The sequence below is a fragment of the Hippocampus guttulatus genome, chromosome 4 (genome assembly GCF_054856545.1).
Source record: "Hippocampus guttulatus isolate MCC_2025c chromosome 4, RoL_Hgut_1.0, whole genome shotgun sequence".
Classification (NCBI taxonomy): Eukaryota; Metazoa; Chordata; class Actinopteri; order Syngnathiformes; family Syngnathidae; genus Hippocampus; species Hippocampus guttulatus.
Genome location: NC_141264.1, coordinates 26,196,836 through 26,209,604, shown reverse-complemented (window position 1 = coordinate 26,209,604; position 12,769 = coordinate 26,196,836). Strand labels below are relative to the sequence as shown.

Here is a 12,769-nt window from a genome sequence, read left to right as displayed (position 1 = left end):
AATTCGTATTGTGTATATAATAAATTATATTGTATTAAATTATATTTTTAATGATAATTTCAAATGATATTTTAAATTTGTATTATGCATAACTGCATTATATATATAATATATAGAGTATGTTCTTCTGTTTTTGTTTATTTAGTTTGTATTTTATTTTTGTAAATTGCATTTGTATTATGACTTGCTATTTTCAGACACAGAGCGCCTCCGACTCCGCACTTAACGCTGACAAAAATACACGCACACGCACACACACCGTTCGGTCCAAGGGAAGCAAGACTTCCATTTCATGCTTGTTATCTTGGAAACGATCATCTAAGGAAAAGAGTTTCTTTCTCCCTCTTCCAAAGGCACGCGCGGCGGCTGGTGTCTGCGCGAGCGCGTTGGAAACAACAAGTGGAAAGTTGCGGTCATGATTAAGAGGAAGCAGATGTGGACGGAATGGTGTGCGAACGCGACACCACGTCATCGTCATCGTCGTCATTGCAAGAAACACTCGCCGGTGTCCTCACACCTGCTGCACACCCAAGGAACGTTTTTCAAAAGCACTTCGGTGCAGGAGCTCTTGATGGTCCCCGTTAAGGAACTTTGTATCATTGGGCTCCAAACCTTGCATGCGCGAATGACAGCTGTGGACCACACGGGGGGGGGGGGGGGAAGGAAGGAAGGCGGTGATGGTGGTGGCAGCATCGTGTGGTCTGAGGGCTGTTTTTCCTCAACAGGGCCAGAGTAGATGCAGTGAAAACAGATGGGACGACGGATGGAGCCAAATACGCGACCATTTTGGAAGACAACCTGTTGGAGTCAAGCAAAAGGTCCCGAGACTGGGACGGAGGTTGACATTCCAACAAGACCAAAAAAAAAAACCCCGAGATCCAAAACAGATCAACTCGAAAGCGACGGTATGAAAAAGAGAATCCAAGTTTCAGCCCCACTAAACGGAAGTTTGCAAGCGCACGACATGCACGTGGCCCACCGGATCGTCCCCATTTTCGAGTCTCTCCTGTGAACTTCCGTTTCACCCTCCTTTGTGTAATCGTTCTTGTTTGCGCCTATGAAATATCATAAAGCTTTTACATTCAAACACGGATTCCTGCTTACGAAAAAAAAGGAGAAGATCGGGTTCATGTGTTCAACTAGACAGGAAGCAAAACGTGTACCTTCTTTTCCGCAAAAGATGCCCGATTCCAGTAATCAGGCGATCCTGCTCAGCACTTTGCAGAGGATCTCAGGATTGGTCCTGCGGTGCCTCCAAGTGGCCTGGCAAACTTCCGGTCAGTCGCGGGTGTTTTGGGTGTCCCTGGTTTTGCATTTCTTTTATGGTTTTGTCATGTTTGCTTCCATTTTGTTGGTAGCAGCGTTTCTTTCGTTTGCGTGTGTGTGTGTGTTTCTGCGCGTGACTTGATGAATGTGCATTTGCGGATTTTCAACACGTCTGAGCTTTCCGGGCCATCCCTTCTCCGTCCGCGAAGTGGCGGTGTTGCTCCGTCCGTTTTTTTTTTTGTCGTTTCAAAGTTGCAAAATTGACCAAGCGAAAACGAGCCCTTTGCCGGTCTCCCGTTATTTGTTCAACACATACCAGGAAACAAAATACGTCCGTTTTTTGTTTACTTCCTTCAAGCTCGTTTTGCCTTGACCCGGAAAACGCTCTTCTTCCGCTACAACCTTTGCAAGCTCTTTGCACGAAAGTTTTTTTCACCCCCCCGACTTGGTAAATGGTTCTTATTATTAAGAGGTGCAAGAATGTGTGTGCGTATGTATGTGCGTGCACCACACCGGCGTGATAGCATTTGACTAAAACGAGACAATGGAATGGTTTTAATAAATACATGAAATAGATCCGGGACCGAGTTGGCATGTGTTGGTGTGAGCTGCGTGGCGTCCATAGCGTTGCAGATTCTCGTGTAGCCCGGTCGGAAAATGAATTGTCCGACCGCGCTGGAATCCATTCCAGCGAGAGACTGATCCGGTGCCATGTGGATCGTGTGGCTCACTAAGTCCGATCCGCGTTCCGGGTTTTACTCGCTTTGTACCAGTCCTGAGTGGAGCCGCGGTGGTGCTTTCTCTCGTGCGTTCTTGTCGTATTTTCAAGGGGAATATTTGCACTTTGGGACCCATTGGGACCATCCAAGCCGCTCATGGGACAGGCGGGCTTCGTCCCCTGTTGCGCCGGTCCGGCTCACTGAGTGCAAGGATGTGCGGCTTGGCGGCAGCGTGCAGGCCGGGGGGGCCCCGGGGCCGTGTGACGGCTGCGCTCCACTGAGGCCAAGCCAACGAACCGGGAGCCCGTTCGCCACTCTTCCGCGGGTTCGCCGCCTGGCCTGTCCGGGCCTTATGGAGTGCACGTGAAGCGGGGCGCGTCGGAATTGTAAGCGGGGTAAGTGGCCGCGGGCGACTGGCGCCGACCAGGCCGACGCTCGCTCGCTCGCTCGCTGGGCTAGCTCAGCGGGCTAACTGTCGCCGTCTTTGTCTGTAGACGCCGGGGAGCTAGGTACTCTGCTTCCATCGTCGGACACGTCCTCGCCTGACCTGAGTCGCGCGCACTTGACACTTTCTTTGAGTTTAGACCACTTTCTGTTTGACTTTCCATCGATTCCTCATTGGGGGGGACTTGCTGAACAAACGCGTCACTGTGGTTTCAGGACGTGACGGCAACTTGGTCTGTTTGGGCCGAAATTAGCACCCGAGTCTTGTTCTCGAGCTCTTGGTTGTCTCTCGGGCGGAGAGCTCGCACCCGTTTGCTCGTCACGACGCCAGTGAGCCAGTTTACGGCCAACGTTTGTGCAGATATAACCGGGACATTCTAACTTTGCTCAATCACTGCAAATTGGAGGTTACGACAGCTTGTCACATCTCAAGTAACGACTTCAGATGACATTACATTCAGCGTTCACACCCGAGTGTAACATTGACATCGCTTTTAAAAACAATCAAGTGATGTTTATCGGTGCGACGGGGGGTGGGGGGGATTCGGGCAATTGCGGCACCTGCGAGCTCAACTTGGGATATTTTGGCTAAACGTCATAAACAGCGTCCGATAATGGATCCCGCCAGACGTGAAGCAGCGGGCCACCGCGGGCCTAGATGGAAGGGTCCGTATATGCAGCTGCGTCCCGGCGTAATATTCGATGTTTGCCGCAACGTTCGCCATCGTTGAGTGGCTTTCACGGCAACAAAGTTCACTTGGGAGATCCCTTAAACTTTTCTCTGCGTGTCCGTTTGCGTTTGAGACAGCCAGGCCGACGACTTCTATCGGCTAACATGCTAACTATTAGCCGCTTAGCTTGCGAGCTAGTCGGGTGTTGGCAGTCGCGTGAACGAGCTGTCTTAAGGCACTTGTTTGCATTTACTTGACATGTTTTATTTTTTTTCAGCGCAGCCTGAAGTGTTAATAATTGAAGTGGTCCGCCCGTTAAACTGTGCGCAAAACCCTCCAAATGTTTGTAACCTTGCTATTGTGAGGCTAACGCCGCGACGCAAATGTGCGTCTTCGCTTGGAACTTTTCTCACCAGTCATATTTCAACAATTTATTAATTCAGGCTAGCGCTATTGAAAGTTTGTTTACATGATCAGTTGTCGTGAAACTGGCCCTACATTTGCAATTACAACAGTGACAAAGAGGTGAGGGGAAAACGCCAAAAGCCATCTTAATTTATGAAAATGCCCAAACTGGAAGATGGCAAAGTGAAAAATGTCAACAAAGGTTAAGTTTTGATGTGAACATGTATCGAGTCATTTTGTCAAGGTTATTTGCACAACTGTTTTTTTGTAACACGTCCGTATGTTTGTCATTCAAATCTAAGTATGATAAATATTGAAATATGAGAAAGCAATAGCCCTAAGAAATGTTACTAATAGACGAATACAATCTAATTAGTTTCATATTGACATTGCAGTGTGCACAAGTTAACCTCGGTTAACTTGTTTACAGGTATGCTCAGGTACTCCTTCACAAAAATATGCATGACGAGTTGCATCACTTTTTGTGTGTGTGTGTGATATGGGCAGTCCATTTTTCAAAACTGTCGTAAAAATGAAATGTGTCAAAACTTGTAATAAGATGTGTTTTGTGGCGTGCAGGAAGCCATGCGGGCAGCAGGGCGACGGCGCCGGGTCCAGCCCTGAGCAGGCGTCCTGCGGCTGGCTGGGAGGAGCGCGGCCCTCCTGCAGCCCCCCATCCGCGGTGCTCCGGGACGCCCCTACTAAGATGTCCCTCAGCAGCGGCCCTGCAGGCGGGAAAGGTGTGGACTCGAATGCGGTAGACGCGTACGACAGCGGTGATGAGTGGGACATCGGCGTGGGCAATCTGATCATTGACCTGGACGCCGACCTGGAGAAGGACAAACTGGAAATGTCCGGCAGCAAGGAGGGCGGCCCCGTGGCCGGCCCTCCCGGTGCCGTGGCCGCTCTGCCCGACAACATCAAATTCGTCAGTCCCGTGGGTGGCGGGCAGGGAAAAGACGGCAAATCCAAATCCAAGCGCGCTAAGAACTCCAAAGACGGCGCCAAGACGGCCGCGCCACCGCCGGATGTCGTAAAGAAGGAGCTTCTGGCTCGGGCCCCCGGGGACCCCGCGGCGCCCCACAACCTCACTTCGGGCCTGACTAAGGGGGGCGACAAGTCCGGCAAAACCTCACGGCTCCTGCCGTCCGTCAAGAAGGACAAAGACGGCCTGTTGGCAAAGACTAAAAAGGACAAAATAGAAGTGGACAAGGAGACGGCGCCGCCCGGGGCCCCCCTTCCTCGCAGCGGCCCCTTTGAGGGCCCGCAGAACCCCGAGGCCCCGGCCGCCGATCTCCTGGCTCACGTGGGTCATGTGGCTCTGGACTCTGCTGGCATGAACCAGCCGGTTTCCATGACGACCGAGGAGGAGGAAGAAGAGGACGAGGAGATGGACAGCGCCGACTGTCGCAACCTCAAGAAGATGCTGTGTGGGGACAAGGTAAGATCGGGGACACCTTGGCTAGATTCATTTGAGAGTCTTGTTTATTGAAAAATAAGTGTGTGTGTGTGTATGTTTTCAAGAAGTCGCTGAGGAAATTTTGTTCCCAGTCGCCTCGTTTGTCAAAATGACGCTTGCAACGATACAGCATGGAAACGGAAAACGGCAGCCTTCTAAGACGCCAGCCTGTGTCGTTTTATCAGCAGTGGAACACGTCGTAGTTGCGCAAAAACACGGCTTTCTCACAGAAAGGTGGAGAAAATGAGCTTCTTGTGAGAAGAAGTCGGCTCACGTAGAACAGTGACGAATATTTCCTGCTTTTTTGATACCTCAAACGGTCAAAGAAGGAAAAACAAGAGTGAGGGTGGACTTTTGATGGCCAAATAATGTTTTGTTTCCAGAGGCAGAGCAATGGCTAATGCTAGCTCAACAATGTGAGAGAAGCAGGAAACGTGGCGATGCTGAGAACTAACCTTGAAATTGGGTCTGGGAGGCTCCGCCTCCTCTTTTTTATGGGGGGGGGGGGTGTTTTCTCAACCGTTTTTTTTTTTTTTTTTTTTCCCCCCCCCCCCCCTCTTGACCAGACTTCCAAGTTTGCTTCACGGACCCGCGCCTCCAAATGTGTGGAGCCTCACGCTTGTTTGTGTTCCAGATGGAGTCGCCCAGCTCCACGCCGGCTGCGCCCTCCCTGCACCCGCTCGCCAACAGCGACATCTCCTCGCCCTGCGAGCAGATCATGGTGCGCACGCGCTCGCTGGCGGTCAACACGGCGGACGCGGCGCAGGCCACCGAGCCCGAGTGCCTGGGGCCCTGCGAGCCCGGAACCAGCGTCAACCTGGAGGGGATCGTGTGGCAGGAGACCGAAGACGGTGGGTGAAAAACGCGCCCGCTGCTAACGTGCGTCATCGGCGTTCAGGAGTCGCGAATGAGCAAATTATTCCCTAGGCGGTCACATTCATTCATTTGCCCTTTCCCGACTCCCCATCCGAACATCATTCCATTATCGTATCGCCGTCCGATTCCCTCTCATTCGGAATCGTTCCCGATGTTTGCGCCCGATCTCTCGAGACGAATACGTTGACGTGTTTATGTGGCGCAGGGATGCTGGTGGTGAATGTGACGTGGAGGAACAAGACCTACGTGGGAACCCTGTTGGACTGCACCCGACACGACTGGGCCCCTCCCAGGTTGGTTTTGGCCGACGGGCGCTAAAAGTGAAGCGCCCGGCACGTCCTGAGCGCGCTGCCAATGTCTTTCAGGTTCTGCGATTCTCCCACCAGCGACGTCGAGATGCGAGGCGGGCGCGGCCGGGGCAAGCGGATGCGCCCGGCCGGCGCCGTGCCCGCCAACGACAATAGCACGTCGTCGGACAACAAAGGAAGCGGCAAGACCCGCGGCGGTGGCGCCGCCGCCAACGGCAAAGGCCGGCGCGGCGGCCAGACCGGCGGCGGCGGCGGCGCGGAGGACGCCAAGGCCAGCCCCTCCTCCGCCAAGAGGAAGAGCAAGCCCGCCTCGGACATGGAGCCCACCTCCAGCTCCGAGGACACCAAAGTATCCAAGCGCATGCGGAGCAACTCCACCGGTGCCGCCCACTCGCTCCCCGCGGGGAAGTCGGAAGCCCCGCCCTCGCTGGACCGCGCGTGTCCCTCGCCCGTACTCATCGACTGCCCCCACCCCAACTGCAACAAGAAGTACAAGCACGTCAACGGTCTGAAGTACCACCAGGCGCGCGCCCACCACGAGCACGACGCCGACAAGTACCACCCGCCGCGTCCCCACGAGCACGACGCCGACAGCGAATACGGCGACGAGTCCGGCCTCCACCCCGACGCCGCTTCCTGCAACGGCGCCGCCATCTCCCCGGCCCGCTCCGCCACTCCCAAAGGGCGGGGCTTTGACGCCCCCTCGCCGTCGCCGGGGAAGCAGCCGCACAAGCCGGGCAAGAAGAAGACGGGCGAGGGCGAGCCCGACGGCACCGACGCCGAGTGTTTGACGGACGAGGCGAGCAACGACGGCGCGGACGACAGGAAGGCGAGGAAGGCGGCGGCGGCGGCCGGCGGGAAGACGGACAAAATGAGCGCGAAGGGCGCGAAGCCCGGTCGGCCCGCGCCGCCCGCCGGCCCCTCCGCGCCCGCCTCTTACAACTCGCCGGCCGCCTCCCCCTCGCTGGGCGCGGCGGCGCAGGCCCACCCGAAGAACGGCCAGCCCAAAGCCGCCTCGCTGTCGGACGCCGCTTCCAGCCCTCTCGCCAAAGAAAAGAAGAAGAAAGACAAGAAGAGGCGGGAAGGCGACAGCCCGAAGGGGGCGCGGCCCGAGGAGGGCTACGCCGAGGCGGGCGACGTCCTGCTCAACGGCTCCTCGGAAGCGCAGCAGAGCCGACTGGCCAGCATCAAGGCGGCGGCCGACAAAGTCTACAGCTTCTCGGACAACGCGCCCAGCCCCTCCCTGGGCGGCGGCGGCGGCGGCAGGGCAGATGGCGCCGTGGGACAAAACGGCACGGACGGCGTGTCGGTTCAGACCGGCAGCCCCGCCTACTCGGACATCTCGGACGAGGGTGAGGACGGCGAAGGAAAGGCGGAGGGCGTCAAGGTGAAAGCGGAGCCCGAACCCAAGAAGGCGCCGTTCCCCCCTCAAGCGCCGCCGGCCAAGGAGGCCGCCTACTACCCCGCTTATGACGCCTACTACCCCGCCGCCTACGCCAACGCCAGCCCCGCGTCGACCGCCTCTCCGGCGGCGCCCAAGAAGGAGGAGGAAGCGGAAGTGGCCGAGGAAGTCAAGGTGAAAGCGGAGCCTCAGGACGACAGGAAGGCGGAGGCCGGAGCCCCGCAGCCGTCGGTCATCCAGCAGCGGGCCAACGTCTACGCCCCCCCGCCCCTCTACTACAACCAGTACTACGGCCAGCCCTACTCGTACTCGCCCGACCAGGCCTACCACGCCCACCTGCTGGCGTCCAGCCCCGCCTACCGGCAGCAGTGCGAGGAGCGGCAGCGGCTGGCCGACAAGAAGGCCGAGGGCAAGGCCTCGGCGGGGCCGCCCGCGCTGACGCCGGCCCCCGCCCTCGCCGAGCTGGCCAAAGCCAAGCCCAAGGAGGCGGCGGCGGGGCCCGAGCAGGCCAAGTCTGTCATCATGGTGAAGGGCGAGGACCCCAAGGTGGCGCTCGTCGCCGCCGCCCCGCCCGAGGGCCTGAAAATGAAGCTGAGCGAGGCGGGCCACCACGGCAAGGACGAGGCCGCCGTGTGGTACCGACAGGTGGGGCCGCGCTTGCTACCTTGGAAACGGGGGGGGGGGGGGGGCGCCGGCGATCCCCCGCGCTTGCCGACGTTTCTCAGCTGCTCGGCTCGGTCCCCTTTTGGGGCCGCACGAAGGCTGCTCGCTTCTTGTTCTTTGAAGAGTTATCGTTTGGTGATTTTTTTTTTTTTTTTTTTTTCCAGAGGTTGAAGTTGAGACGTCCTCATATATTTGGCGGCCGATTTATCCCCCCCGTTCAGCAACAACACATAAACCGAGAGAATAACAGTACTCGCGCACTCACATCTTCCTTATCTTCTGCGTAGAATGACTAATATTGCCGGTCGACAAGCAAAAAAAAAAACGAAGTTGCATGCAATGCGTAGCGGCAATTCGCTTCTGTACAAACGCTGCCTGTTTTCTTTGGAAGTAAACTAGCTTGCGCTCAACGGCATTTGCAGCACAATAATCCATTGACGAGTCACATCTCCGGTGTTGTCAGATGGCGCCGTTCGCTAACGCTGCGCTCACGATCCGCTAACCCGTACGCGTCCCGAGCGTAGCTTATCGGCCGCCGTAGAGGTGACGGCAAGTGAGGAAGGCGCCGCGCCAGTTAACCGGCCGCGACGCCACTTGGCGTAGCGCCACCCGTTCCCCCCCGGTAGTTCCCAAGCCACCGGCAAGGCAGGCGGGGGGGGGGGGGGGGTGACGAGACGAGCGGTATCGCCGCTGGTCGCAAGAGTCCAAAGCTTGCAAATCTGTTTCTAACTTTTGGGGAGGGATGAACGATGATCACGTCAATCGAACGTTTTGATGATCGATTCATCGTTGAGAGAGCTTATCGCCTTCCAAAAGGTTTATTAAAAAGCTCGTAAATTTCAGTCTCTCAACAGTCAATCTTCTCCCCTCGGCTCTTGCGTTGATTGTTTCCATTTCGGGAACCGTTTCGGGCAGATTTTCGGAACGTCGCGACATATCAAAGTCAATCGACGGCCGTCGATCTTACGCGCCGTCAATCCGAAAGAACGCGGGATTCCAAAATGCCATTGAACAAATCACGGTTTCATTCTTCAGTCCGCCCGCCGTTTGTCCCTCCTAAGCTCCGCCCTCTCCCGGCAGGAGCCCGACGCCCGCCTCTGGCCGTACGTGTACCCCAACAAGTACTCGGACGCGCCCAAGGCGCAGGAGGACGAGCGTGACAGGAAGTTGAAGGAGGAGCGCTCGCGGCCGAAGGAGGGCTCGCATAAAGACGAGGCCAAGGACGGGGCGGACGTCCGGGGGCCGGGACCCCCGGAGGAGCAGCAGCAGCAGCTGCAGCAGCTGCGGGCCGCCGCCAAGGAAGCGCGGCCCGCCCACGTGCAGTTTGCCGCCCCGCTGGCGCAGCACCAGGGCTACATGCCCTACGTGCACGGACCCTACGCCTACGGGCAGGCCTACGAGCCCGGGCACCCCGGCTACAGGGGCGTGCCCTCCGTCATGATGCAGAATTACCCCGGTAAGACCACCCGTCGCCGCGACGACTGCCGCTCGACCGCAAACCAAAACGCAACAAAGACGGTCAGAACGCTGCCGTCAAACGATACAACAAAGAGAATAAAACGACAAAGGCATGAGGAAAACAATAAGACGTGACCGGGGCGGGGTGGGGGGGGGGCAAAATGAGATGACTAAAACGCCACAGAGACGGGGGGAAAAAAAAGAAAGCCAGAATAAACCCCCCCCAATTCTGATACAACGGATTTGGACAAAATACCAAAAGACATGTCGAAACACAAATAATCAAAGACAACGACAGGAGGCGGGGGGGGGCGAGAAGGGGGTTGATGAAAGAAGCCCACCTGCCCACAAGCCCAACGTACGTTCATGTTCACGCCACCTCTCGTTCCGACAGTGACGTAACGCGCCAGCCAAAAGCCAACACCTTGAAAATAACCCCGACGGCCGCTATTCATTTCGGCGGGCAGATGACCAACAAAAGTGTGCTGAAAAACGACAAATGTGTCGCGGAGGGAAAGAAATGACATGACAAAAAAATAATAATAATAATGATGCAACCACAAGGAAAAGCAGCCCCGATAACCGAAATGAGACGATGGCCAAGAAAGGCCACGTAACGCGTGCGCTTCCTTCCAGGCTCCTACCTCCCCGCCGGTTACTCCTTTTCGCCGTACGCCGGCAAGGCGGCGGTTGAGGAGGGCGGCGAGAAGGCGTCGCGTTCCAGCCCCGCGGTGAAGGCGGCCGGCGGCGAGGCCAAAGCGCTGGAGCTCCTGCAGCAGCACGCCAGCCACTACAAGAGCAAGTCGCCAACCGCGCTCCCCGACAAGAGCGTCTTGCACGAGCGAGACGGCGAGCGGCCGCGCTCGTCGCCCGCGCAGCGCGCGCCGCCGCCGCCGCCCCCTTCGCACCACCACCACCATCACCACCTGGCCTACCCCCTCCTCGCCGGGCAGTACGACCTCGCCTATGCCTCAGGTGACGGCGCCCGCCTTCCTTGCTTTCTTTTTGCCTTCCTTCGCTCCTTTCCTTACTTTGCTTCCTTTGACTTCTTTTTTCATTCCTTCCTTCTTTGTTTGCTTTCTCCTTGCTCATTTCCTTTCCTCCTTTTATTCCATCCTTCCTTTACTTTCCTACCTTCCTCAATTCCTTCTTTCCTTCAGTCCTTTCCTTCACATTTTCTTGATTTCTACCTTCCTTTTTTTATTCCCCTTTTTCCTTTCCTGCTTGTTTTCATTTTTTTTTTTCTTGACGTCCCCATTTCTTCCTATGCTTCCTTCTTTGTTTCCTTTCTTCTTAAATTTTGCTTATTTTTGTCCCTTACGTTTATTTTATCCTTCCTTTTTACCGTCTTCTTCCTTCATTTCCTTCGTCCGTTGTTTCTTTCCTCCTTCCCTTCCTTGTTTCCTCGTTTTGGCATGCGAAACCGTCTCCTCCTCTCACGTCGTTAGCCCAACTTGGCGAGCCAGGTTGTGACGTCACGCTCGCCTTTGTGCGTCCGGCAGGTCTGTCGTCGTCGGCCATGGTGGCCAGCCAGCAAGCGTCGGCGCCGTCCATGTACCCGCCCCCGCGCAGGTGAGGAAGGCCTCGTGGCCGCCGGGCCCCGCCCGGAATCGCGTCACCGGATCGCGCAAGGACGCAGTCGCCGCGATGAGGGAGGACGATGGGCGCTAGCCCCGCCGCCCCCGCACGGCGTGACACTCGGAGGACGGAACCTCCTCATCCACCTCCCGCTCCTTCTCTTCACCTCCCTCGCCGCTCGTCCCAAAACGGCAAGAAGAAGAAACCTCGCGGAGCCTCTATCAAAAGTGCAGCCGTCGCACGGAACGGCCGCGGCGGCAGGCTTCTTCCCCCTCGGTGTGTAGCTGTAGCGTCGGCGCGCAAGCGTGTGTGTGTAAATAGTGTACAGAGGAATAATTTTTAAGAGGTTGGATGCTGTTTTGTTTCCTACTCTTCTTTTTTTTCCTTTTTGTGAGCGTCTGTTGTTTTTCTACACTTGTTGATCATATTAAAACCATGTAGCTGGACCAACCACATGGGTGCCCCGCCTCCTCAATGGCATCACTGTGATGTCACCGGCAAGCGCTCAATAAAAGCTGTGGCCTGCCTGTTTCTCTTTGGGTCCCACCGGTTAGTGCCTCGCCTTCAACCCGTTTGTTGATTCACATGAGCTGACTTTCAAACGAGAAATTATCGATTTCAATTTCGACCTGCTTCACCTTAAACTTGTCAGAACTTTAGGCCTGTTTTCAGTCCGTTTTTTTATTTCTGTATTCCTACATGAAAGCAGACTGATGATCGTTGCGTTTTTCAAAATAAGACCTTTGCAAACATTTGATTTTACGTTTGACAACAATGATCATCAACATTTTTGCCTATTTTCTGATAAATATTATGTACATGTACAGTAAGGCGTTTTTAGCCGAAAAAAATGACCACGTATAGTAAGGTGTTATGAGCCGAAAAAAACGACCATGAACAGTAAAGCGTTTTAACTAAAAAAAAAAAAACGACCATGTATAGTAAGGCGTTTTTAGAGGAAAAAGACGACCATGTATAGTAAGGTGTTATGAGCCGAAAAAAACGACCATGAACAGTAAAGCGTTTTAACTAAAAAAAAAAAACCGACCATGTATAGTAAGGCGTTTTTAGAGGAAAAAGACGACCATGTATAGTAAGGCGTTTTTGGACGAGATTTTTAGCCCAAAAAAACGACCATGTATAGTAAGGCATTTTTGGACAAAATTTTTAAACGAAAAAAACGACCATGTATAGTAAGGCGTTTTTAGCCGAAAAAAACGACCATGTATAGTAAGGCGTTTTTTAGCCCCAAAAAAACGACCGTGTATAGTAAGGCGTTTTTAGCCCAAAAAAAAGGACCATGTATAGTAAGGCGTTTTTGGACAAAATTTTTAGCCGAAAAAAACGACCATGTATAGTAAGGCGTTTATAGCCCAAAAAAATGACAATGTATAGAAAGGTGTTTTTTAGCCAAAAAAAAACGACCGTGTATAGTAAGCCGTTTTTAGCCCCAAAAAAAGGACCATGTATAGTAAGGCGTTTTTGGACAAAATTTTTAAACGAAAAAAACGACCATGTAT

At 54.7% G+C, this 12,769-nt stretch overlaps 1 protein-coding gene across 1 annotated transcript; it reads left to right on the top strand.

Annotated features, from left to right (window-relative positions):
* The first annotated feature begins 2,018 nt into the window (after positions 1 to 2,018).
* LOC147206968 (zinc finger protein 609-like) lies at positions 2,019 to 11,700 on the top strand. Its single transcript, XM_086109464.1, has 8 exons — positions 2,019 to 2,380; positions 4,085 to 4,946; positions 5,599 to 5,815; positions 6,046 to 6,133; positions 6,206 to 8,195; positions 9,294 to 9,669; positions 10,308 to 10,646; positions 11,174 to 11,700. The coding sequence occupies exons 2-8, from the start codon at positions 4,212 to 4,214 to the stop codon at positions 11,245 to 11,247; spliced, it is 3,819 nt and encodes a 1,272-aa protein (XP_085965590.1). The 5' UTR covers positions 2,019 to 2,380; positions 4,085 to 4,211; the 3' UTR covers positions 11,248 to 11,700.
* The last annotated feature ends 1,069 nt before the right edge of the window (positions 11,701 to 12,769 follow it).

Coding starts and splice junctions, on each gene's coding strand:
- LOC147206968 (XM_086109464.1), top strand. CDS start 4,212: ATGTCCCTCAGCAGCGGCCCTGCAGGCGGGAAAGGTGTGGACTCGAAT. Junction 4,947..5,598: donor AGATGCTGTGTGGGGACAAG/GTAAGATCGGGG, acceptor TTTGTGTTCCAG/ATGGAGTCGCCCAGCTCCAC. Junction 5,816..6,045: donor GTGGCAGGAGACCGAAGACG/GTGGGTGAAAAA, acceptor TATGTGGCGCAG/GGATGCTGGTGGTGAATGTG.